This window comes from Labeo rohita, chromosome 15, assembly GCF_022985175.1.
Source record: "Labeo rohita strain BAU-BD-2019 chromosome 15, IGBB_LRoh.1.0, whole genome shotgun sequence".
Taxonomy (NCBI): domain Eukaryota; kingdom Metazoa; phylum Chordata; class Actinopteri; order Cypriniformes; family Cyprinidae; genus Labeo; species Labeo rohita.
Window position 1 is genome coordinate 9,351,166 of NC_066883.1, and position 26,427 is coordinate 9,377,592.

Here is a 26,427-nt window from a genome sequence, read left to right on the forward strand (position 1 = left end):
CATGTTTTGGTCAGTTACGTTTTATGTTAATGAAATAAAAGATACGTAAATATTTTACGTTTTTTAACAAAAAAATACGTAGCTATCTGTACGTTTTAAACGTTGAAATACGTCTAAATTGTATGTTTTAGCATCAATACAAAGTTCAAAAATGTACGTTATGTCCCTAAACGTTAACGTTACGTATAAATACCTACGTACAGTGAGACCAGGCTGAATTAATGGATTATTCTGGTAAATAAACTTGAAAATCACTTAATAAGTGCCATAATTAATGTGGATATAACTTTCACTTTAGAATAGGGGGTCAAATTGGCTTTATTAGTACTGTATTAATGGCAGTTTAGCCTTAATTATTGGCTTATTCTGGTAAATAAGCTTGAAAATCACTTAATAAGTGCCATAATTAATGTGGATATAACTTTCACTTTAGAATAGGGGGTCAAATTGGCTTTATTAGTACCGTATTAATGGCAGTTTAGCCTTAATTATTGGCTTATTCTGGTAAATGAACTTGAATATCACTTAATAAGTGCCATAATTATTGTGGATATAACTTTAACATTAGAACTGTAGAACCTGATGCATCAAATAGTCTTTATTACACTATTTTAGCCATTTATAATTGCAAACCAGCAGTAATTAAACATAATTACTTGTTTATTATTTGGTTAACTTAATAGATGGTAAATCACAGAAATATCACAGAAAAATCTTATTTTTGTTATTTATTTTTGCTTATTTATGTGTCTTTAAATGTTTAATACTTTGTAAATAATGGCTATTATGCCCTTACTATATGTTCAGTTAATCATTATTTATATATGTGTTCATGCTTATCTGATGCATAATTGTAAACAAGTTAATCGTGAATTACTAGTTTATTAATACTTAACTAATACATCATTTGGAACCTTAAAATGTTAAATTAATCATTAATTACTAGTGTGTTTGTGCTGAACTAATGCTTAACTGTGAACAAATTAACCATTAATTAATGCTTAACTATGCATTATTTTGGACCCTTAAAATAAAGTGTTACCGCTTTTTTTTTTCCAATATGGATACCTTTTGCATTGTTCTTTTGTGTGTTCAACAGAATTTACTGACCATTCACAATGTTCAACACACCCCCACCCTTTGTATTTTTGTTTATTAGATGTTAGCCAATTAAACAATGCTTTCTGATATCAATTGGAGTGGCCATTGTGATCCATTTTTCTGTAGAATTTAGCTCAAACCGTGGTCAAACACAACTCAACAAGCTACTCAAGGTCTTCAGGATTATTGGAAAGCTACAGAAAAGTGAGTTTGATCGGGGTTGGAGCTAAACTCCGTAGGGCCAGAATTAATCCTAGGTCCAGAGTTACCCTGAATAAGAGTGTATACTTTTTTAGGTCTGTTTAACTTATTCACCACATTTTCTCTTAAAATAATTTTCTCAAAATGTTGATATACAGTGCAGTAAACCAGTCAGTATCTGGTGTGACCACCATTTGCCTCATGCAGTGCAACACATCTCCTTCACATAGAGTTGATCGGGTTGTTGATTGTGGCCTTTGGAATGTTGGTCCACTCCTCCTCAATGGCTGTGAGAAGCTGCTGGATATTGGTAGGAACTGGAACATGCTGTCGTATACGCTGATCCACAGCATCCCAAACATGCTCAATGGGTGACATGTCCAGTGAGTATGCTGGCCATGCAATAACTGGGATGTTTTCAGCTTCCAGGAATTGTGTACAGATCCTTGCAACATGGGGCCATGCATTATCATGCTGCAACATGAGGCGATGGTCGTGGATGAATGGCACAACAGTGGGCCTCAGGATCTCTGTGCATTCAAAATGCCATCAATAAAATGCACCTGTATTCGTTGTCCATAGCATACGCCTGTCCATACCATAACCCCACCGCCACCGAAGAGAACACCTCTCCAAAGTGCCAGACGCCATCGAATGTGAGCATTTGCCCACTCAGGTCGGTTACGACAATGAACTGCATTCAGGTCGAGACCTCGATGAGAACGATGAGCATGCAGATGAGCTACCCTGAGACGGTTTCTGACAGTTTGTACAGAAATTCTTTGGTTATGCAAACTGATTGTTGCAGCAGCTGTCCAGGTGGCTGGTCTCAGACGATCTTGGAGGTGAAGATGCCGGATGTGGAGGTCCTGGGCTTGTGTGGTTACACGTGGTCTGCGGTTGTGAGGCTGGTAGGATGTACTGCCAAATTCTCTGAAACGCCTTTGGAGATGGCTTATGGTAGAGAAATTAACATTCAATTCATGGACAACAGCTCTGGTGGACCTTCCTGCAGTCAGCATGCCAACTGCACGCTCCCTCAAAACTTGCGACATCTGTGGCATTGTGCTGTGTGATAAAACTGCACGTTAGAGTGGCCTTTGATTGTCACCAGCCTTACGGTGTGTTTCCACTACAGTGTAGCGAGTGGAGTGGAGCGGAGCGTTTTCCATTCATTCCTATGTAAGTTGAGTGTAAAAGCTCTTGAGGTGCATTATGGGATTGAAAGAGACACAGAGAAAGTGTTGAGAGCGGCTGAGAGCGTCAAAAAGGATGGGTATTCCCCAACATTATGCAAATCTCAAGCACAAAAAACGCCGGCCGTCAACCAATCACTGTGAAAAGTAGATTTTGAGTGTTTGCGGAACTGGTGGATTACTAAGATGAAATCACATATAATTGAAAAAGTCATGCAAAAGTAAATGCACTTTGCATGCCTATATCATATGCTGGTGCTTAGTTTGCGAACTGCCTTTAAAAGAAGAAGATGAAACACAAACAGGGTGTAAACAGAGGCGTGCTCTGCCCATATTTTCACACGCCCCAAAGCAGTGCCGTTATAGCGTTGCCAGCGGCACTGAGCGCAAATCTGATGCTGTAGCGGAAACACACCGTAAGGCACACCTGTACATTCATCATGCTGTCTAATCAGCGTCTTGATATGCCACACCTGTAAGGTGGATGGATTGTCTCAGCAAAGGAGAAGTGCTCACTAACACAGATTAAGACAGATTTGTGAACAATATTTGAAAGAAATAGGCCTTTTGTGTACATAGAAAAAGTCTTAGATCTTTGAGTTCAGCTCATGAAAAATAGGGGCAATAACAAAAGTGTTGCGTTTATAATTTTGGTCAGTGTGTGTGTGTGAATATATATGTATATGAAGAGTTCAGATGCAAAAGAATCTGAACTCCTCATATATATATAGTTGTATGATATGTAAATTATAATGTACTAATATAAGTAAAATATAATGTAATATTATATTATTGTAATATGGCTATTATATTTATTCTATTAGCATATATAATAGTTGTCTGTATAAATTCTTTTTTTGTATTCTGTATCTGTATATATTTCATTATATATGTGTAATAGAGTCACATCATGAATCTGCATTTTCTATAATGTATTTTATAATAAAATACATATCTGATATGACTTATATAATTAGCATTAAACAAACAAAATAAATCTTATTCTCAAGGATTAAAGATTAAATGGAAAAAAAGATTGCACATCCACTAATTAGGTGGTGATATTCACTAAGTATGTAAATGACCTTTTGAACGATAGAAGAAGAAAGAACCAGTATGGCACACTTTATTTTAGTGTCTGTTTTCATAGTGACTTGTTGATTAGTTGCTCTGTTGAGAATGTCTTGTGTGTTAACCAGGAACATACTCTGAGTTGAATGAACTTACTTCCGGACATGTTTTTGGTCGAATAAGCAAGGTTTGGGTTAATCTACCGAGAGTTCAGGGTTTAGCAGATGGTAAGTTAACCTTGCATTCTGGAACACACCCCTGATTGGAGTGCTTTAAGACATTTAAGCACATATAAAAAAAGATAGATTTATATATGTTCTTTTTTTTGGTGATAATTATTGACCTAAAGAGTCCAGAGAACTGTACTGCAGTGTCTTTTTTTTTTCTTCTTTTTTCTTCCAGATATCTAGGAAGAAAAACATTTAACAAACAGTTTGATTGACAGCAGTGTTTCTAGAGGCAAAGTTATACAGAATGAGTGTCACACCCCTGGACTTTTTAGTTGGTTTCTCCCATCATTTCCCCCTGCAGCTCTGTGTGTTTTGGTTTCTCCCTCATTGTCTGCACCTGTGTTTTAATCAGTCTGTGTGTATAGCGTGTGTTTTCCCTATTGCCTTGTCAGACCTTGATGTTACCACCCTGTGTTCCAGTGTTTCCCGTGTTTCCTGTGTTTCCTGTGTTTCCTTGTGGATTATTAAAGACTGTTTGTTTCACTACGTCGTTGTTCGTCTGTTCCTGCCTGAAACGTGACAGAAGGTCTGACCGAAACAGTTTTTTTTTTTTTGCGTGTTTCCCCCGTTTTGTTTCTTGTTCGTTTTTTCCAGTCTTTTGGTTCCGTTGTGTTTTCCCCATGAATCCCCTACTCCATCTGGAATTCATCGTCCTCCGGCTGAAGCAGGGCGATCTACTGCTCGAGGGATATACCGTCATGTTCCAGCTAGTAGCTCACACCACCAGCTACCCGGACGACGCTCTGTGCGTTCTATGACGCCAGCCTCAACGCGTCATGCAGAGCGCCGTCGTCCGAGGACGGCCCTCGAGCGGATTTCGCCGCATTTGTGGAGTGGACACTGGCGAGAAACAAACCCTCATTCCCCGCCTGCCCCATGGAGAATCTCGCTAGTGCCACTCCGGACCCAGAACCCAGCCAGCCACCACCCCGACACGCGGAGCACGAGTCTGAGCCCACCGCAGACGGATCTCACGATATCAGCGTGACCAAGGAGCCATCACCAACTGGAGTGACAGAGCAAGAGATCGCCGCTGAACAGGAGGAATGTACGTCTGACCAGGTGCGAGAGCCAGCCAAAATGCCTGCGACGGTGGGAGTATCAGTGGGGCATGAGAATGCTGAGGACAGCACCACCCACTTCACCGCCGCTGAGGGTGAGCTTAATATGGATATGGGTCATAATGTTATGGACTTGAATATGGAACTGTCAGCCTGTTTGGATTTCCCACCCTCCCTTAGTCACCTCTGCTTCCTGTCAGCACCTCTGCTCATCCTCAGCTCACCATCTGTGTGGTGGGTTCGCCGCGGGTCTGCCAGTCTCCATCGGTGTCATGGTTGGAGGATCCCTCATCGTCGCCTCCAACCTCAGAGTCCTGGACTCCGCCTCGGCCCTCCGACCCTGCGGCTCCACCCCGGCTCTCAGCTCCCTCTCATTAGCCTTTCCTGCACCATGGCTCCTCCCTCCATCGGCTCCACCGTGGGGTTCCATCATGGCTGCGATCTGGGTCTCACCTGGCTCCTCCTGCTCCAGCCCCCTCCTGTCACCTCCTTGGCTCCTCCCTCCGTCATCACCTCCATGGACTCCATCTTTTGCCCTCCTCCCAGGAGTCCGTCCTCCGCCGAAGCCCCCTCCTAAGAATTTTGTTTTCCCTGTTTGTCGGCGCAAGGACGCGCCTTCCGGGAGGGGGAGGTAATGTCACACCCCTGGACTTTTTAGTTGGTTTCTCCCATCATTTCCCCCTGCAGCTCTGTGTGTTTTGGTTTCTCCCTCATTGTCTGCACCTGTGTTTGTAATCAGTCTGTGTGTATATATATTGTGTGTTTTCCCTATTGCCTTGTCAGACCTTGATGTTACCACCCTGTGTTCCAGTGTTTCCTGTGTTTCCTTGTGGATTATTAAAGACTGTTTGTTTCACTACGTCGTTGTTCATCTGTTCCTGCCTGAAACGTGACAATGAGGAGGTTTATCGTATGATACAAATATCATGGTGCATATGTGTAAAAAACCACACAATGTACAATCGTTTATGGTGTGAAAAATGCTCAGTGGCTGAATTCCTTCAAATTTCTCACAGACCTTTAGGGTCGTGAGTCAAACCTGTCAAGTTTCGTTCCAATCGAGTAGACATCACAGTAGCGTTACTTGCAGATGCGAGCGCATAGTGGTTGCAGAAGAATTCTGGGAACAAGTAGAGGTAAACAGGTAAAATCCAAGGAATAAGAGAATTTTTTTTGTGCCTATTGGAATGCAAATAATTTTTATAGAACACTGTAGTCAGTGACGCCATTTGAAGCTAGAAGCACATGTTTAAACGCAGATTAGAGTTTCACTTATCCAAAGATGTTCTGAGGGCAGAAAGGAAAATGATTGGTTTACAGATTCAACCAATGAAATTGAAGCAGAGGCGGGGTCAGGAAATTTGGACGTGTGGAGGGAATACTTCAGACAGAAACGTTATTAATGCTTCGTGGGAGGCATTTGCTGCAAGGTAAGTGAATTTGCCATGTATTTTATTTAAAAAATAATAATAAATCAACATAACTCTAACGTTTAGTGAGATAATTAGCCGGCAAAGATGCACAGAACAAGTAATCATGGACTACATATCATATCATATGCATTTTCATTCAACTGCTTTATCAGTCGATCGCACAAAAGCTGCTTATGGGGTAGATTGAGTAAAACATGCTTTTCCAATGCTACCGCGCTGTCTGTGATACCGATATGAGCGCCAACAGAACTCGTTCAAATCTCCGTGACATTTCATTAGTCAGTTAGCGCTAGCATTAACATTAGTGCTGCTCTCAGGGCAGGAGTAAAAATAACAGTACTAAACTGAATTAAGCACTGCTCTCAGGGCAGGAATACTCAACAGGTTAGTATTACTGTTATTTTTACTAAACTATGCGCTGCTCTCGGGCCAGGAGTAAAATAACAGTACTAAAGTGAATAATGCGCTGCTCTCAGGGCAGGAGTACTCAATAGGTTAGTATTACTGTTATTTTTACTAACCTATGCGCTGCTCTCGGGGCAGGAATATTCAATAGGTTCGTATTACTATTATTTTTACTAAACTATGCGCTGCTCTCGGGCCAGGAGTAAAATAACAGTACTAAAAGTGAATTATGCGCTGCTCTCGGGGCAGGAGTATTCAATAGGTTCGTATATTTTTACTAAACTATGCGCTGCTCTCGGGCCAGGAGTAAAATAACAGTACTAAAGTGAATTATGCACTGCTCTTAGGGCAGGAGTATTCAATAGGTTCGTATTACTATTATTTTTACTAAACTATGCGCTGCTCTCAGGGCAGGAGAAAAATAACAGTACTAAAGTGAATAATGCGCTGCTCTCAGGGCAGGAGTAAAAATAACAGTACTAAAGTGAATTATGCGCTGCTCTCGGGGCAGGAGTAAAATAACAGTACTAAAGTGAATAATGCGCTGCTCTTAGGGCAGGAGTATTCAATAGGTTCGTATTACTATTATTTTTACTAAACTATGCACTGCTCTCAGGGCAGGAGTAAAATAACAGTACTAAAGTGAATAATGCGCTGCTTTCAGGGCAGGAGTAAAAATAACAGTACTAAAGTGAATTATGCGCTGCTCTCGGGGCAGGAGTATTCAATAGGTTCGTATTACTGTTATTTTTGCTAAACTATGCGCTGCTCTCGGGGCAGGAGTAAAATAACAGTACTAAAGTGAATTATGCACTGCTCTCAGGGCAGGAGTACTCAATAAGTTCGTATTATTGTTATTTTTGCTAAACTATGCACTGCTCTCCGGGCAGGAGTAAAAATAACAGTACTAAACTGAATTATGCGCTGCTCTCGGGGCAGGAGTAAAATAACAGTACTAAAGTGAATAATGCGCTGCTCTCAGGGCAGGAGTTCTCAATAGGTTCGTATTACTGTTATTTTTGCTAAACTATGCGCTGCTCTCAGGGCAGGAGTACTCAATAGGTTCGTATTATTGTTATTTTTTACTAAACTATGCACTGCTCTCAGGGCAGGAGTACTGGATAGGTTCATGTTACTGTTATTTGTCATGTACTATGTGCTACTCACGTCAAAGTATTTCTGTATGACTACAGGCCTGTCATTGACTCTTTCATGTAGCTTTTCTTCTCTTTGCAGAAAAACTTCTTGGAAAAAGCAGAAGTCGTCACTGGTCCATACTTGGAGAAAGGGAATCTCTGGACTTTCTTTGTAAGTTCATCTAGTTTTAGTTGAGAATCTTGTTTTTTTTTTTTTTAAGTGCCCATATTAAGTGTCACAAACTCCAGTCTCACTTCCTGTTATCAATTACCTGTTAGGTTTGTTTGCATAATTCCAGCCTATGGACTTCATTAGCTCTCCCTTAAACATCTACTCTGATCTGCCCTCAATCATTGTGGTTGTAGCTGAGGCCAGAGTATAGTAGGCTCTAGGAGTGGCAGGGTTTAAAGATGTATTACATGTCTTTAAGAAATTGTCAATTTTGAGGGAGTGATTTTTATCTTTAATCTTATGATTTTGCTAGTAATTCTGTTTGTTTACATTGCTATATTTCAGATGCTGTGCAGTGAGATGGTCAGTGATGTAGTGTTCCTGGCATGGAAGTTTCCTGCACAAAAGAAAGTGGTCCAGAAAATATATGAAAATGAGGATGTTCATGATTCAATATCCCAAACTAAAGCCTTTAAGTAAAATTCTTTTTTTTTTTTTTTTTTTTTCCCTTTCTTTCTTTTATCATGACTGTCAGTGTAAATTGAAACAAAATTTTCAATTTTTCAAAATTTCAATTGCAGGAAGACCTTACAAACATTTCTGGAGACTTTGAGAGACCGGTTTTGAGAAGATATTTGGCAAAGCAACCTATGACCTTGGGCTTGGTTTAAAGGGGGCCTGTTCAAATTTGTTGACTCATGTCTGAAATAAAAATAAAAAATAAAAAAATAAAAAACTTAAAAACCTCTAGGAATGATGATATCCACTAGTTAAGACTACAGCAGTTTAATGATACATCTTGCTGAACTTTTTTGTTGTGAAACGTTCCTGTGTTTTATACATGCATTTAATTCACTGGATTTGTTTGTAATTTGTAATTGTATAAAAACAAAGAAGTCATAAATAAACTTATTTTATTGTAATATTGGACCCATAAACTGATTATTTTCAATCAACATTTATTTTATTTTGTTCTTAAACAATCTGTACAACAGATATTGAATGATACAACATTAACAACACAATTGTTAAAATAATAATAATAAATGAATAACTCACAAGTTATAATTAAAATTACAAGTCTTAATTTCTCTGCAATAGTCCATGGGAGGAACATTAAGTGGTTGCACAAAAATTGACTGGTACCTTTTGTAATCACATTTATGTATCACCAAGTGAACTCTGTTAGAGAAGCCCTATTTGGACAGTAGGAACCTATGTAAAAATTTATGTATGTGGCACCTCAGTGATAAAACTCATGGATTTGATTTATTCACAGTGTGATCATATGAACCCAGGAATGCACTGCTCATATGGCCTGTTGCATAGTTGTCTGCTATAAATTAAATGTCACATGTTTGGATTAAGAATAAATTTAAATTTAATAATATGTTGTTTATTTAAATCTCAAGTTCAAAAATAGACCCACTATAGCTGAAATGGTTTTCTTAAATTTTATCTCTCCAAATGATAGGTGTCATGAGAAATGTGAAGATTAGCAGAAATAAGTTGCATGCAACCTCTTATTTACATGAGGTAAATCAATCACGTTTATTTATACAGCGCTTTTTAACAAAACAGGTTGTGTCAAAGCAACTTCACAGTTTTTAAATAGGACAATAGTGTGTCAATAATGCAAAAGTTCCATGTTGCAGCAAAGTCAGATTGCAGAGGACTCATTTAGGACATTTAGGGAGGTAGAGGTCATCTCTAGGTGCTGATCCATCATCTGGTGACCTTGGAATAAGAAAGAAACAGACTAATATTAGTGTAGATGCCATTCTTCTTACGATGCAATGAGTACATCAGGTGTTATGGAAAATTATTCCCGGTTCCGGTTGACCTAATTAATGCAGCCTAACCATCCTTTAATGGACTTGAATTATAGAAATGTGTTAATGTGTTGTGTTGGCCGGGTTAAAGAGATGGGTCTTTAATCTAGATTTAAACTGACAGAGTGTGTCTGCCTCCTGAACAGTGTTGGGTAGATTGTTCCAGAGTGTGGGCGCTAAATAAGAAAATTATCTGCCGCCACAGTTGATTTTGATATTTTGGGTATTTTCAAAGTTTTGAGAACGCAGCGGACATGAGGGACTATAATGACAAGGCTGCTTGGTTTATATTTTTATGTATGTAATTGTAGGCCTATATTTTAAAATTTTATTGCATACATATTACTGCCATTATAATGACTAATTTAAAATGTTTAAGTACTTTTCTTGTCTTTTTGTTCTTAACAGCTCCTATCCGCTGTGCTGGAGAAGTTATGAAATATTTTTGTTGTTCATTTTGAATCGATTTCTTCGACCACACAACTTTGGTGCCTAAAAAACAGCATGTAATTTCGCTGGGAATTTCGAGGGTGGTGGGAGAAAAACACCAACATTCTGGATTCGGATGGCCCTGTAAATGTTGAAAATCGCTTGCATCCCCATAATTAACAGTTACCGACTGAATCTGGCTATTATGTGCTTTTATCAGGTGGATCCAAACTTACACCGTTTTTCATACATCTCCATTTTTGCACCATTTTGGACTCGGCAGTATCAGATCTTCAGTGTTAGCTCCTTTGATTTGTCCAGATTTTGCAACTCCTCCAGGTAACTGAAGAATAAAAGATCAATCAATCATACAGAAATTGTCTACTGTTTTATAAATATAATGGTAATGTAATACAGACCAACTGAGTACTCCTGCCCTGAGAACAGCGCGTAGTTCACTAAAATAACAACGAAATTAATTACATTGAGTACTCCTGCCCTGAGAGCAGCGTGTAGTTCACTAAAATAACAACGAAATTAATTACATTGAGTACTCCTGCCCTGAGAGCAGCGTAGTTTACTAAAAATAACAATGAAATTAGGTTGAGTACTCCTGCCCTGAGAGCAGCGTAGTTTACTAAAAATAACAATGAAATTAGGTTGAGTACTCCTGCCCTGAGAGCAGCGTAGTTTACTAAAAATAACAATGAAATTAGGTTGAGTACTCCTGCCCTGAGAGCAGCGTAGTTTACTAAAAATAACAATGAAATTAGGTTGAGTACTCCTGCCCTGAGAGCAGCGTAGTTTACTAAAAATAACAATGAAATTAGGTTGAGTACTCCTGCCCTGAGAGCAGCGCGTAGTTCACTAAAATAACAACGAAATTAATTACATTGAGTACTCCTGCCCTGAGAGCAGCGTAGTTTACTAAAAATAACAATGAAATTAGGTTGAGTACTCCTGCCCTGAGAGCAGTGTACTTCACTAAAATAACAACGAAATTAATTACATTGAGTACTCCTGCCCTGGGAGCAGCGTAGTTTACTAAAAATAACAATGAAATTAGGTTGAGTACTCCTGCCCTGAGAGCAGCGTGTAGTTCACTAAAATAACAACGAAATTAATTACATTGAGTACTCCTGCCCTGAGAGCAGCATAGTTTACTAAAAATAACAATGAAATTAGGTTGAGTACTCCTGCCCTGAGAGCAGCGTAGTTTACTAAAATAACAGCGAAATTAATTACATTGAGTACTCCTGCCCTGAGAGCAGCGTGTAGTTCACTAAAATAACAAGGAAATTAATTACGTTGAGTACTCCTGCCCTGAGAGCAGCGCGTAGTTCACTAAAATAACAACGAAATTAATTACGTTGAGTACTCCTGCCCTGGGAGCAGCGTAGTTTACTAAAAATAACAATGAAATTAGGTTGAGTACTCCTGCCCTGGGAGCAGCGCGTAGTTCACTAAAATAACAACAAAATTAATTACATTGAGTACTCCTGCCCTAAGAGCAGAGTACTTTACTAAAAATAACAATGAAATTAGCTTAAGTACTCCTGCCCTGGGAGCAGCGCGTAGTTCACTAAAAAAAAACAGTTAACTAAATTAAGTTGAGTACTCCTGGCCTGAGAGCACATGTAGTTTACTAAAAACAACACAGCGACAGGAACCTGAGCACTCCTGCTGTGAAAGTAGCGTGTAAAGCACCAAAATTAAAACAGCGATTGAAGTCTACAGAGTGATCCTGCTCTAAGATCAGCTCAAGGGCAGGAGATGTACAGTTTTTATCGATTAAATGTTGTGACGATTTCGACGAGCTCTGTTGACATATACATCAACTCCACAAACAGCGGGACAGCATTGGAAAATCTTAGTAAATGTTTTTAGTGGAGTTTATCTCTGAACAGTAACAGAATATACCCTAAATTCACCTACCTTACAACAGCAATCAATCCCACGAAGTCTCCAAAGTATCTGTGCTAAGTCTGCGAACTTTTTCCTCCACATTTCAAAAAGCCTAGGCCCCGCCTCTGCCGTATTTTCATTGGGTCAATCTGTGAACCAATCATTTTCCTTTCTGCCCTCAGAACATCTTTGGATAAGTGAAACTCTAATCTGCTGTTTAAACGGACATATTATGGATGAAAACTGCTATGATTACTCTACTTTTAAACCATAAATTTGATTTAAACAATAGGTCTACTTAATATTCACATATGCTGTTCATAGGGGATGTATTGTATTAGCCCTACAGTTACAGCATGAAATATTATTTAAACCTATTACAATGAACATTTGTACTTTTTTTTTTTTTTACTTTTTTTTTTAAAAATTTTATCTCACTATTCTGACATTTTTTTCCTCACAAATGCAATCCTAATTCGGACTTTATAACTCAATTTAACAAAACTAGTGAGACTGTTAATTCTGAGGGGAAATCAGCCAGAAGTTTTCTTCACCGGGTTTTCTGCAACCATGCTGTGCGCGCATCCTGAATGTTTACAAACAGATAATTAGTCTATAGGTGCTCAAATTTCATCGGCCTATGTCGGCCATGTTTTACACAAATGTCTTACAGCCACTTGCAGCAGTTTGGACCAAGAGTGTGCGCACAGATTTTCACATCAATAGGACAAACGGTTGCGTAGTTATGGCCATTTTTATGGGGTTTTATGCTTATAGCATCTTATATGCGTTGTGAGTTTGGAGAAGATATCTCATTCCGTTCAAAAGTTATAGCCATTTTAGTTCATAAATATCTTCATGGAACATGATCTTTACTTAAAAACCGTAATGAATTTTGGCATAAAAGAAAAACACAGATTTTGTCCCAGGGGCAATTCTAGGATTTTCATTTTAGGGGGGCTCAGCCCCCAATGAGGGTACAAACAAATAAATAAATAAATTAATAAAATGTTTGACTTAGAGGGGTGGTATACTAAACTTATTGCAGTATTCCACTATATTGCATAGATAGGTATAACATTTAAGTCCTGAATTAGCCAAATACAAGTCTTCATGATCTCTCTCACACACATACACACATACACACCTGTTTACTGTACAAATACAACGTTTTACTGTTTGCATTCTAGTACAACCCTCTTTCTTTAGTTCAAGTATGCAAACCTCTTGCCATATGCACTGGAAAATGTATTATATGGAAAGTTAAATTTTCAAATGAAAATGGCAACATAATCGTTTTATAGTATGTACTTATAATTATATATTACTTATTATCTGGTCCACTGCGTTGTGTACAGCGACCGACAAGTTGGTCTCCACTCCCGTCATATGTCCTAACTCGCCCCCCACCTCCTCATCCGGAGTCACAAGCATCTGAGGTCGCCTTCATGCCATTCACATTCCGGGCTTGCACAACCATGCAGCCGACGAGCTGTCACGAGCTGTGCTCCCTGGAGAATGGAAACTCCACCCCCAGATGGTCCAGCTGATCTGGAGCTGTTTCAGAGAGGCTCAGGTAAACCTGTTTGCCTCTCCAGAGACCTCTCACTGCCAGTTGTTTTACTCCCTGTCCGGGGAAGCACTCAGCACAGGCACACTGGCACACAGCTGGCTGCAGGGCCTGTGCAAGTAGATGTTTACCTCAGTGAGCTTTCTCACACAGACGCTGTGCAAGATCAGGGAGGACGAGGAGCAGGTCCTGCTTGTGGCGCCCTACTGGCCACTTGGACCTGGTTCCTGGAACTAACGCTTCTCGTGACACCCACTCCCTGGCAGATTTGCTTTGTCCCGTCTGAGCCTTAAGATGGTACGTAGCGGACACAAAGCTTCAGGACCTCTTCTAGATGTGTTGCACCCTCACGGTACTGGCTCGTGGTGCCTCGCTGACAGATATTTGTAGAGCTGCAGGCTTAAGATGGTATGTAGCGGACACAAAGCTTCAGAACCTCAGATCAGCTCTTTATCTGTTACGAAGGCCAGCAGATAGGGAATGCCATCTCCAAGCAGAGGATGACCCACTGGATAGTGAATGTCATCACCCTGGCTTATCAGGCACAGGGTGTGCCCTGCCCACTCAGGTTGCGAGCTCACTCTGCTAGAAGTGTTGCATCCTCTTGGGTGCTGACTCGTGGCGCCTCGCTGACAGATATTTGTAGAGCTGTGGGCTGGGCGACCCCTAACACATTCGCTAGATTCGCTAGAATAGCCTTTGTGTGGAACCGGTATCCTCCTGTGTTCTCACCTCAAACGGGTAGAAGCACTAAGAGGCCCCAGCTTAGGATCGGTTTGTTAAAACCGCTCCTGAGTGTCTGTACTGTACACCCTGTTGAGCTCCTCCATCCCCTCGGCAGCCAGACATGGTGGAGCATCCAGCACCAGACCCTCACTTGTGTTTCCCAGGCAGACCTTCTGCCATTTCAAAGAGGGTTACAATCACCTCTAATCTTTCATATGCACCTAAACGGTCATCATGTGTGTAAGTGCTTCCAAAACTTCCTGCAGGAAGGATGGGGCTTCCTCAACGTTCTGGTTCCAAGTGGAACGATTGCTTTTACCCAGTGTTATCCAGTCTCACTGAGCAGGTAGTTCAATGACAATCAGTGACTGGTCTTCTTGTGGCGAGCCCCGGCCTATGTGAAAAGGGGGCGCAGAAGGCTCGCACAGGACATTGGAAAGGGCAGCATCTGTGGTGCTTTGGTAGAGATCCCAATTAGTCAGTCATACTGATGTGATGTCGAGAGTGACCGACTGAAAGGAAACGTCTTGGTTACAAATGTAACCCTCGTTCCCTGATGGAGGAAACAGAGATGTCATGTCCCGTCGCCAACGTTTCTCCTCAGCAAAAACCTGAGTATACGTTGCACCTGCTGCCTAATTATACTCGCGCTGCGATTAGTGGCAGCTGGATGCAGTCATCGCATGGCAATGTGCATTGGCTCATTTAGTTTACACTCGAAGTGGATTGGTCTCTCTAAGCAAGATCCCAATCAGTCAGTCATACCGACATGACATATCTGTTCCATCCTGCAGGGAACGAGGATTACATACGTAACTGAGACATTTCCACTGACATAGAAACTGCACTGCTATGACACAGGCAGATGGGAGTAGCATAAAGACTCATGGGAACATAACACAGTGTATATAGACCTCATATTTGTCAAACGTTCATAATACTCAAACAAGAAAAAATATAACACATCTTATGTGTAAAACTATAAAAGGTATCTATTCAGGAATGTAATGGGGAGAGCATAGATTAATGAGTATGGGTAGATTTAATATAATAATATTATGCTGTCATATGATGAGTCCTTTATTCATTATACTTCTTACTTGTTAAAGCCATTACATTTGCATTAGAAGAACAGAAACAATGTTTTAGTTGTACACTACAACAATATTTATTTAGCTTCACACTACAGAGATTACATTTTAATTTATATTCCTGTAGGTGAAATTTGATCAGCTGCTATATAATTTCAGTTTATCAGTTTCATCAGCTTCATGTGTTTTTCAGCATGAATGTATTTCCTGTACAAAACATCTCATTCAAAGACTTTAAATTAATTGGTTTCTACAGTCTAGGAGAATGGAGGCCATTTTTGTTTCTCCCTTTCTTTCTGATGTTTTTATTGGCTATCACAGCAAATTCTATTCTTCTATATCTTATCAAATCTCAAAAGTCTCTGCATTCTCCTATGTATGTACTAATAGGTGTTATGGCTGTGTTAGACTTGATAATGCCTATGTTTTTTGTACCTAACATGCTTCTTAGCCTTTTATTCAGTTTGAGTGAGATATCTCTGACAGGTTGCTTGATACAAATGTTTGGTCTTCATTTTATTGGAACATTTCAATCTACTTTGCTTTTTTGGATGGCACTGGATCGTTATTTTGCAATATGCAGACCCCTTCATTATCATAAATGCATGGAAATCCCAAACTTTCTGAAGTTTGTTGTTGTGCCAGTAATCAGAAATGGACTCCTGATCATCACCATGGTCTCTCTGGCTGGAAGACTGTCATTTTGTGTAACAAATGTTATTGATCACTCTTTTTGTGAACACATGGCATTGGTTCAGTTAGCATGTGGTGATATTTCAGTTAATAACATCGTAGGACTTTTGGCTGCTTTCCTTATAACAACGACAGATTTTATTCTCATTACTATTTCTTATGTTGTGATTTTTTCCTCTGTGTTTAGGTCTGGTAAAGCTCATTTAATGGCCATCAATACCTGTATTACTCATATCATTATTATGACATTTACTTTGATTTCTGCTTTGATCGCATTTTTGTCATACAGAATAAGGAATAATATTTCTTCTAGTAACCGCATATTTATAAGCATCTTATACTTACTTTTTCCAAGTTGTCTCCACCCATTAATCTATGGATGGAGAACAAAAGAAATAAGACAAACATTTATGAAGTTTATAAACAGTGCAAAGGTCTTCCCTATTGAAAAAACTAATGGCTTATAAATGGATATTATAATGTGATAATATTTTTGAACACATAAGCTTAATACAAGGAGGTATTTTTACTGAAGCTGTATGATACTTATGTACATAAATTCATAATAAATATAAAGAAAAATGTGTATGCATCTACAACATCTAATAGAAATTGTAACCTATACACAAAAGTGTAATTTGTACATTGATGTACATTGCATTTTCATATGCAGTCACGGTATATGTGCATGTGCAGTTTAGTACTACTATTAAATTCTGCTGCTCTAAAAAGAGGACAATAGTAAACAGCACATTTCCCAGTTCACCATTGATTCAGTGATGTTATCGTCCAGCTCTGGTGAGTTTACTGCTGTGGTCATCTCTAGGCACCATCTGATCTTTAATCTAGATTTAAACTGTGTGTCTGCCACCTGAACAATATTAGGAAGACTGCTCCAAAGGTTAGACGCTAAATAGGAAATTATTTTCTGCCTGCAGTTGAGTTTGATATTCTATGTGCTATTAAATAGCCAGACTTTTGAGATTGCACCACCCGTGTGGTCTGATTCAACAGATGAGCTACTGTAGCTCAATTGCTCAAGAAGTTAATGCTGGTTCTAAAGGTGTCAGAATACAGAGTGCATTGCAGTTTTTCCTTTGCGTATGGAACTGCATAGCCATAGACCAGTCAGACCCATGCTAGACCCATGCTGACCCCTGTCCACCACTGAAAGCGCCAACAGTGGGCATATGAGAATCAGAACTGGACCACAGAACAATAGAACAAAGTGGCCTGGTCTGATGAATCATGTTTTCTTGGCCGGGTACGTATGCATTGGTTACCTGTGAAACACATGGCACCAGGATGCGCTATGGGAAGAAGGCAAGCCAGCGGAGCCAGTGTGATGCTTTGGACAATGTTCTACTGGTAAACCTTGGGTCCTGCCATCCATGTGGATGTTACTTTGACATGTACCACCTACCTAAGCATTGTTGCAGACCATGTACACCCTTTCATGAAAACGGTATTCCCTGGTAGCTGCGGCCTCTTTCAGCAGAATAATATGCCCTGCCACAAAGAAAAAATAGTTCAGGAATAGTTTGAGGAGCACAGCAACGGGTTTGAGGTGTTGACTTGGCCTCCAAATTCCCCAGATCTTAATCCATTCGAGCATCTGTGGGATGTGCTGAACAAACAAGTCCCCACCTGGCAACTTACAGGACTTAAAGGATCTGCTGTTAACATCTTGATGCCAGATGCCACAGCACACCTTCAGAGGTCTAGTGGAGTCCATGCCTCTACAGTTCATAATGTTTCTTTAAACATATCCCAGTCTGTGCAACCATAACACTCCTGTAAACAGAATCTTCAGAACAAACTTTTACATCTTTTGTTTGTTCTTTCTCTCCTCAAAACAGCCTCATATGTGAGCAAAAGAAACACACAATTGTGATCAACCGAGCCATTGACACATGATTAAAGTCACCCAAAATAAATTAAAAATTTGTGAAAACTCTTAAGGCAAATAAAACGGATGTAATGATACTTTTAAAAGTTTAACATCCGACATGCAAATCTATTCTCGAACAGTCACAGCTCTGCTATATCATTCACTGACATGCAAACCATCTTGTTTTTGTTTTGTTTTTTTCCGTCACCTCAGCATTTCAGTCAACAAAAAAATGGTGTTTGAAATCCATCAATGCACAGGTCTGAATCTAGGTCCTGCTCATTCAGCCATGTCTCATTAAAAGCCAGGACACCATGTGTGTATTCACCATATTCTCTGATTCTGTGTCACTGACAAATTTTAACCACTGAACTTTCTGCAGGCCATTTCTTTATTTGTGCAACTCATCAGCCTTTTGACATGTATTCTTAAGTATTTCACATAGTGACGGATGACTTTAGGAATGTGGCCTGTTTGTCACCACGCATTTAGACCAAACTTAAAACATAGACATAAAACATAAACACAGTATAAATGGGAATGTACTTTAGTCAGGTTTTTACTCATTGGAATTTGTATGGGTGCCAGTAATTTTTAATATATATATATTGCCCATAACAGCCCCAACCAAAAAAAAAAAAAGAGAGAGGGACATATTGATTGCATTAAGAGATATGCTCTGCAATGGGATATTAGGTGATACGCATTGCATCTGTGATGAATTTTCATTGTTAGGCATAAAATACTGGGAAAACTTAAAGAAAAGCAAGTGCAACTAACACTTTTAACTGCAGTCCTAGGATACAGCAAAAGGAGATGAGCTCCATCCCTCTATGGCAGTCACACACAGTCTCTTGGGAATGCGACACTGTGTATTTAGAGACCCTGATATGTGTCAAGCTTTCATTTTCTCCGGGAAAATATATGAAAGATCTCTGCTTATCATTGTAATGGGGAGAGCACTGATTAATGAATGATTTTAGTAGACAGGATAAGAGAATAAGCAGATAATCATTACATTTTCCTAATTTCCTTAATTTCCCTGGCTCATAAACGTATTTACTTTTCATTTGAATGGCATTAGCAGTATGATTTTGCCTCACACTGCAGATATATATATTTGTTGCTATGATATAAAACTTTTTTGATTATAGAGTTTTTAAAAGGGAAGCTTGATCAACTCTGTTATTTTCTTCTTAGTTGCATCAACTTCATTAGTTTGAACAGAACACTGTGTGTGCAAAAGTGGTTTTCAACATGAAGGATTTTCCTGCACAAAATGTTTCATTCACTGAGTTCAGATTAAATGGTTTCTACAGCCTAGGAGAATGGAGACCTTTTTTATTTATCCCTTTCTTTCTGATGTTTTTATTAGCTATCATATCAAATTGTATTGTCATATATTTAATTATATGTCAAAAGTCTCTGCATTCTCCTATGTATATACTAATAGCTGTTATGGCCGTGTTAGACTTGATCATGCCTATATTTTTTTGTACCAAGCATGCTTCTTAGTTTTTTATTCAACTGGAGTGGGATTTCTCTAACTGGTTGTTTGATACAAATGTTCGGGATTCATTTTGTTGGAACCTTTCAAATTACACTGCTTTTTTGGATGGCACTGGATCGTTACTTTGCAATATGCAGACCTCTTTACTATCATAAATACATGGAAATCCCGAACTTTCTAAAGTTTGTTTTTGCACCAGCAATAAGAAATGGACTCCTGATGGTCACTATGGTTTCTCTAGCTGGAAGACTGTCATTTTGTTTAACAAATGTGATTGATCACTGTTTTTGTGAGCATATGGCATTGGTTCAGTTAGCATGTGGAGATATATCTATTAATAATATTGTAGGACTTTTGTCTGCTTTCCTTATACCAGCAGCAGATTTTATTCTTATTACTGTTTCTTATGTTGTGATTTTTACCTCTGTGTTAAAATCTGGAAAAGCTAACATGAAGGCCTTAAACACCTGCATTACTCACTTAATTATCCTGTCAATTAGTTTGTTTTCTGCTTTGATTGCATTTTTGTCATATAGAATAAGAAATAACATTTCTTCCAACAACCGAATGTTCATCAGTATCATATACTTATTTTTTCCAAGTTGTTTTAACCCAATAATCTATGGTTGGAGAACAAAAGAAATAAGGCAAACATTTCTGAAGTTTATAAACAATCCAAAGGTCTTTGCTACTACAACATGATAATACAGCACACTGAAAAAATGTCCTTAATAAAAGAAGCTATTGCTTTTAGGGATGAAAGCTATGTGATATCTTGTAAATAAACCCATAATAAATTTAAAGATAAAAATAGTACAAATTGTTGCCTTTACAGACACATTTAAAGTCAAATACAGTTACACAGATTTGTACTTTGACATTAGTAAAGTACACTACATTATCACCTAATTTAGTCATATCTGTCAAACAATGGGGCAATTTTGAGTACTTTTCTATTAAAATCACTTGCTCTGAAGATTAAAATGTGACACTGCACTTGTGTATGTGCATGCATACTAATATATGAGGATTTTTGTTGTTGTTGTTGTTTGTTTGTTTGTTTTTTTAATGGAATGGTATGTATATTGAAATATTAATACTCTGTAAACAAAGCAAAAAAATAATAATAATAATAAATAGCTGTTTGCTCATAAATTGTTATGAGCAAAATATTATGTTGTCAATACTGTACGCCAGGGGTGCCCAACACCATTTACCTGCTAATCAAAGACATCTCCACTCCAGAGTAAGTTTGCCGCTAAATTTTCCTTAAGCTTCAGGAGGCCCTGGTCCAGACCTCAACGATAGCATACCCAGTTAAGGACCATGTTTGGTGGTACACACAGATGGCAGCAGGGCTGGCTTTAGGTGGTGATGTCCCAAAATGATGACAATGGGGGGAAAAAGGAGATTGTGTCAGTTGCTCTGGTCAAGACACTCCCTGATCCAGAGAAAATGTGTTCACTTGAGCTGAGCTTTGTGTGTCATAGCAAATGGTAATGTGATCATTCAGTTATTATTTTTATAAAATTTGCAAAGTTATCACAAATCTGTTTTTTTTTTTTTTGTTTGTTTTTTTAAACCTTGTCATTATGGGGTATGGAGCGTAAATGTGATGTGAACAGAATTATTTTAAACATTTCAGCATAAAGTTGCAACATTAAAACAAAGGATTCTGAATACTTGGTGAATATACTGTAAATATGGCATCATACACTTTATGACACTGTCATGTTTTTTGTAGCATTGTACAGTATATAACATTGCATTGCCATTGTTAAGGTATCTAGTCAACACAAGTCAAGTCACCTTTATTTCTTTTTACAGTACAGATTTTTTCAAATCTATTTCAAAACAGCTTCACTGTGGTAAACAGGAAAACAGCAGTATTAATTATGGAGACTCAGTTATTGTAACAATTCAAATTCTGTTATAGGCAGCTCTAAAAAGATTATTATTATTCAGCTGAAGTCAGTTTAATGTTGGTTCTAGTGCCAGAAGTGTAGCTCTGTTGTGTATGCTGGCTGATGAATAATTACGTGACACAATTGTCTGCTGTATAACTCTAACTGTATAACATTATTTTACTGAACTGTTAACTGCTTGATTTTTCTGATATGTCACTACATGGGTCACCACCAGAGGGCAGGCTTATCACAAACTATGATACCCAATAGTATATTACAAACTCCAAATTTAGTTCAGTATTCTTTATATGCAATACACTACACCAGGGATAGGTCCTGGAGTGTCGCTGTCAAACACACCTGAACAAGCTAATCAAGGCCTTCAGAATTACTAGGGCCAAAGCCACTAGATGGCAAGCCTGCAGCCATTAGCCAAAAAAAAAACGTAACGGCTAAAGCTAACACTTCTGGTCCGGCAGTATGTGGGAAAGGAGACCAGAGGCCGTTTTCTTTGAATGGATGTCAATGGAAGAGAGGCTTCACTACGCTGAACAGCTTTTTAAAAGAAACAGCTTATCATTTAATGAATCGACAGCCTATCTGCTAATCTTCAGCATGTTTTACACTAAACAATACTTTTGGATTTAAATATTTTTAAAGTTTACCATGAAAAATATGCAGTTTTATAAAAGAAGTCACTGACTTTTTGCGACAGGTGGGATTCAGCTTACGGCACTTTTCATTCATTCGTATGAAATCTGTAAACACTGATTGAGTGTCGCACAACTCTCGTGTGCTTCTGTGTGAGCACAACTGAAATTCAATGATGTCAAGGCAGTAATGTGATTGGTTATAAAGGGACACATGATCCAAGTTAGCCATTATGCTTTCTCCAATAGTAAGTAATACAGACCCTCTAGTAAGAAAATCTCTGTTAAGGCTACACCATAGTTCTTAAGTCATTTTCCTGGGTACCCACTTTTCTGCTGATTTTTGTGTGTCCTGAAGCAGGTTAGAATGAAACTTTGCAGGACAGTGGGTCCCCAGGAGCATGGTTGAAGACCTATGCACTCCACTATATACATTGTTTTGTGACAGTGCTAGCAATAAAAATGTGTGCTTACCAGCATCCCATGAAGGGACCCAGCAAACCAGCAACTAGCATTCCATGCTAGGGATCAGAAAACCAGGAACCAGCATGCAAAACATACCTTATGCTGGTGACCAGCAATGCTGGATTTTTCAGCAGGGACTGGCTGATGACAGCTAGTGATGTAATACAAACACAACTGGCTTGTCTTTATGAAGCTATTTGTTTGAAGCATGTTTCTAAAAAGCGGTTGTTCCTTTTCAGTCTGTCACTTTCAATGTCATGTCGATACAGACAAATTGGGAATTGCTAGAGAGATCAATCTACTTAGAGTGTAAACTTGACGAGCCAGTGCACATTGACGTGATAACTGCATCCCAATTGCATCCAAGGCACAAGCATAAATAGGCAGCAGGAGTTGAGTGGTTTCTTAAACATTGTGATTGGCCATAGTATTCACACGCTCAACCGATATGACTGTAATTGGCTACAATGATCAGTGCTTCACACTCTTCACCGAGCACTCACACAGAAGCACATGGGAGCATTTGAAAGCTGCATCTATCAGCAGATCCGTCTATGAGCAGATATATTAGGGGATCCACTGATAGACATGACTTTTCAAATGCTTCCCTTGGTGAAGAGCATGAAGCACTGATCACTGTAATCAATCACAGACATATTTGTTGAGATAAGCAAAGATGAGCAAAGTTACTTACTGTTAGTAGAATGTCTAAAGTGGACTATCAAAATGAAGTGTTACCAAAGTTTTGTCAATGGTCGATAAATCGTGTCTAGAGTTTGGGCCAGCTGACTGCTAGGTAACCTTGAGGCACCAGCCTCAGTAACAGATATTGGGTTAAAATAAAAGCAGTGAAATAAAGTAAAAAAAAAAAAAAAATTGTGATGACTTTAATTGCTGGTCATTAAAATCCTAAGCTTGTAAAACCACCACTTGTCACCACTGCCACAGAAACTGTTACAGGAAAAAGTCCTATGATACAGCAAAAAGGAGATTAAATCTGTTGTTTAACCCTTAAAGGAGAAGTCCACTTCCAGAGCAAAAATTTACAGATAATTCACTCACCCCCTTTGTCATCCAAGATGTTCATGTCTTTCTTTCTTCAGTCGATAAGAAATTACGTTTCTTGAGGAAAACATTCCCAAATTTTTCTCAATATAGTGGACTTCAATTGTGCCCCCAAGTTTGAACTTCCAAAATGTAGTTTAAATGCAGCTTCAAATGGCTCTAAATGATTCCAGCCGAGGAGGAAGGGTCTTATCTAGCAAAACAATCAGTCATTTTCGAAACAAATTGACAATTTATATACTTTTCAACCTCAAACGCTCGTCTTGTCTAAGTCTTGTCTAAAAAACTCAGTTTTTTTTCCGATTCAATAAGGTCAACACAGTTAGGGTATGTCGAAAAACTCCCATTTCATTTTCTTCCCTAACTTCAAAATTGTCCTACATCGCTGCAGAAGTACCAACCCAGTGTTTACAAAGATTGAGGAATACTAAGAAAGCTGATGTCAAACTTAAAAAAATCAAGGAGGGAGAGGTTAGTAAATGACGTCCCGGGTCGCTAAAGACCTGAGGTATGCATTTAAGGGTTAATTTGAGTAGCGCACAGACTCATGGGAACACAACAGTGTATTTAGATACCATGATATGTGTCAAACTTCATTACACTCTAATAATATGAGACCTTTAAAGGTTCCTATTCAGCAATGTAATGGGGAGAGCACAGACTAATGAGTGATGTGGGTAGATTTAATATAACATTATATCTGTTATCCAATTATGTATGCATTTTATGCTTGTCATACAAAGAGTCAATCCATTGTCAGAGGTAGATTTATTTTGTTGTTCAGATTTGCATAACAGTATAATTAGGCAAAGGAACTTAAGAAATAAGGTAAAGTAATTCTATAGTACTGTTTTAACTATATGTATACTAAGTGAGACATGTTTTTGATGTGTTTTGGTTTGGTTTGTTTTTGTTTTTTGTTTTTTAAATACATTTTCAGATGAAGAAAAATATTACATGGAAAGGACCTTAAATACTGAGCAGTTTTATTATTTATATTTATATTTATATTTATTCACAGTGTCATAGCTGATAGACAGGTGTACCTTTGTGTTGTTGAAAGAGACTTAACTATTATTTCTTTTCTCATTTTCTATGATGACATTTCTTTGAACAGAAGACTGTGTGTGTGAAAGGAGTTTTCAGCATGAAGAATTTTTCTGCACAAAATAATTCTTTCACAGACTTCAAATTCAATGGTTTTTATAGCCTAGGAGAATGGAGACCTTTTTTATTTATTCCTTTCTTTCTAATGTTTTTATTAGCTATTACAGCAAATTCCATTCTTATATATTTAATCATAAGTCAAAGGTCTCTGCATTCTCCTATGTATATACTAATAGGTTTAATGGGTGTTGTAGACTTGCTCTTGCCTATATTTTTTGTACCTAACATGCTTCTTAGCTTTTTGTTTAACTGGAGTGGGATTTCTCTAACTGGTTGTTTGATACAAATGTTTTGCCTCCATTTTGTTGGAACATTTCAAACTACTTTGCTTTTTTGGATGGCACTGGATCGTTATTTTGCAATATGCAAACCTCTGTACTATCATAAATACAAGGAGATCTGTAACTTTCTAAAGTTTGTTTATGCACCACTAATCAGAAATGGACTCCTGATTGTTGCCATTGTCTCTCTGGCTGGAAGACTGTCATTTTGTGCAACAAATGTCATTGATCACTGTTTTTGTGAGCACATGGCACTGGTTCAGTTAGCCTGTGGAGATATATCTATTAATAACATTGTAGGACTTTTGGCTGTTTTCCTTGTGCCAACTGCAGATTTTATTCTTATTACTGTTTCCTATGTTGTGATTTTTACCTCTGTTTTCAAATCTGGCAAAGCTCACATGAAAGCTTTAAACACCTGCATCACCCACTTAATTGTCCTGTCAGTTGCTTTGATTTCTGCCTTGATTGCATTTCTATCATACAGAATAAGAAACAACATTTCTTCCAACAACCGTGTAGTTATAAGTGTCATGTACTTATGTTTTCCAAGTTGTTTTAACCCAATAATCTATGGATGGAGAACAAAAGAAATAAGACATGTGTTTCTAAAATGTATAAACCAAAAGGTCTTTCATAAATAAATCAGTATAAAGTAACGACACACCCCTGTTGAAAAATCTAGCATGTGCTGGTTAGGTATGTTTTGATGCATGGCTGCTGGTTAAGCCAGTCCTTAGCTGGTCATGAGCTGGTTTAAGCTGCTCATGTGCTGGCCATGAGCTGGTCCTGACCAGGAGCTAGTTGCTTAGGACCAACTTAAACCAGTTCAAACCAGCTGCCATGCTTCAAAATGTACCTACACTGTAAAAAATAAAAAACACAATTTGTTGAGTCAGCTTAAAATAATTTGTTACCCCGCTGCCTTAAAATTTTAAAATAAGTTTAGTCAGCTTGAAATGTTAAGTTGTACTAAGTAACAGCTTAGATACTTGTGTTTGCTAAATTTAACAGATGGGTACGTAACCCAGCTGCCTTAAAATTTTAAGTTGATTTAACTCAAATATCTAAGTTGTTGCTTAGTATAATTTAACATTTCAATTTGAATAAACTTTTTTTGAGTTGACTGAACTTAAAATTAAAAAAAAGGCAGCCAGGTTACAAATTATTTTAAGTTGACTCAACAAATTGTTTTTTACAGTGTAACCAGTTTATGCTGTTTTTTTTTTTTTCAACAGG

General features: G+C 38.4%; 2 protein-coding genes and 2 long non-coding RNA genes across 4 annotated transcripts; 3 read left to right on the plus strand and 1 right to left on the minus strand.

The window, feature by feature from the left end:
- The first annotated feature begins 6,148 nt into the window (after window positions 1-6,148).
- Window positions 6,149-8,694, plus strand: LOC127176767 (uncharacterized). Its single transcript, XR_007829148.1, has 4 exons — window positions 6,149-6,290; window positions 7,935-8,006; window positions 8,352-8,482; window positions 8,588-8,694. It is a non-coding gene; the product is annotated as an uncharacterized LOC127176767 (long non-coding RNA).
- A 588-nt stretch (window positions 8,695-9,282) lies between these two features.
- On the minus strand, window positions 9,283-12,488 carry LOC127176766 (uncharacterized). The gene is made up of 2 exons (XR_007829147.1): window positions 12,203-12,488; window positions 9,283-10,610 (listed from the first exon to the last, which is right to left on the minus strand). It is a non-coding gene; the product is annotated as an uncharacterized LOC127176766 (long non-coding RNA).
- A 1,548-nt stretch (window positions 12,489-14,036) lies between these two features.
- Window positions 14,037-21,599, plus strand: LOC127177505 (olfactory receptor 52K1-like). Its single transcript, XM_051129807.1, has 5 exons — window positions 14,037-14,094; window positions 14,208-14,310; window positions 15,816-16,191; window positions 19,837-20,009; window positions 21,590-21,599. The coding sequence occupies exons 1-5, from the start codon at window positions 14,037-14,039 to the stop codon at window positions 21,597-21,599; spliced, it is 720 nt and encodes a 239-aa protein (XP_050985764.1).
- Window positions 21,600-24,869: 3,270 nt separating this feature from the next.
- On the plus strand, window positions 24,870-25,832 carry LOC127177540 (olfactory receptor 52K1-like). Its single transcript, XM_051129866.1, has one exon. The coding sequence runs from the start codon at window positions 24,888-24,890 to the stop codon at window positions 25,830-25,832; it is 945 nt and encodes a 314-aa protein (XP_050985823.1). The 5' UTR covers window positions 24,870-24,887.
- Window positions 25,833-26,427: the final 595 nt, after the last annotated feature.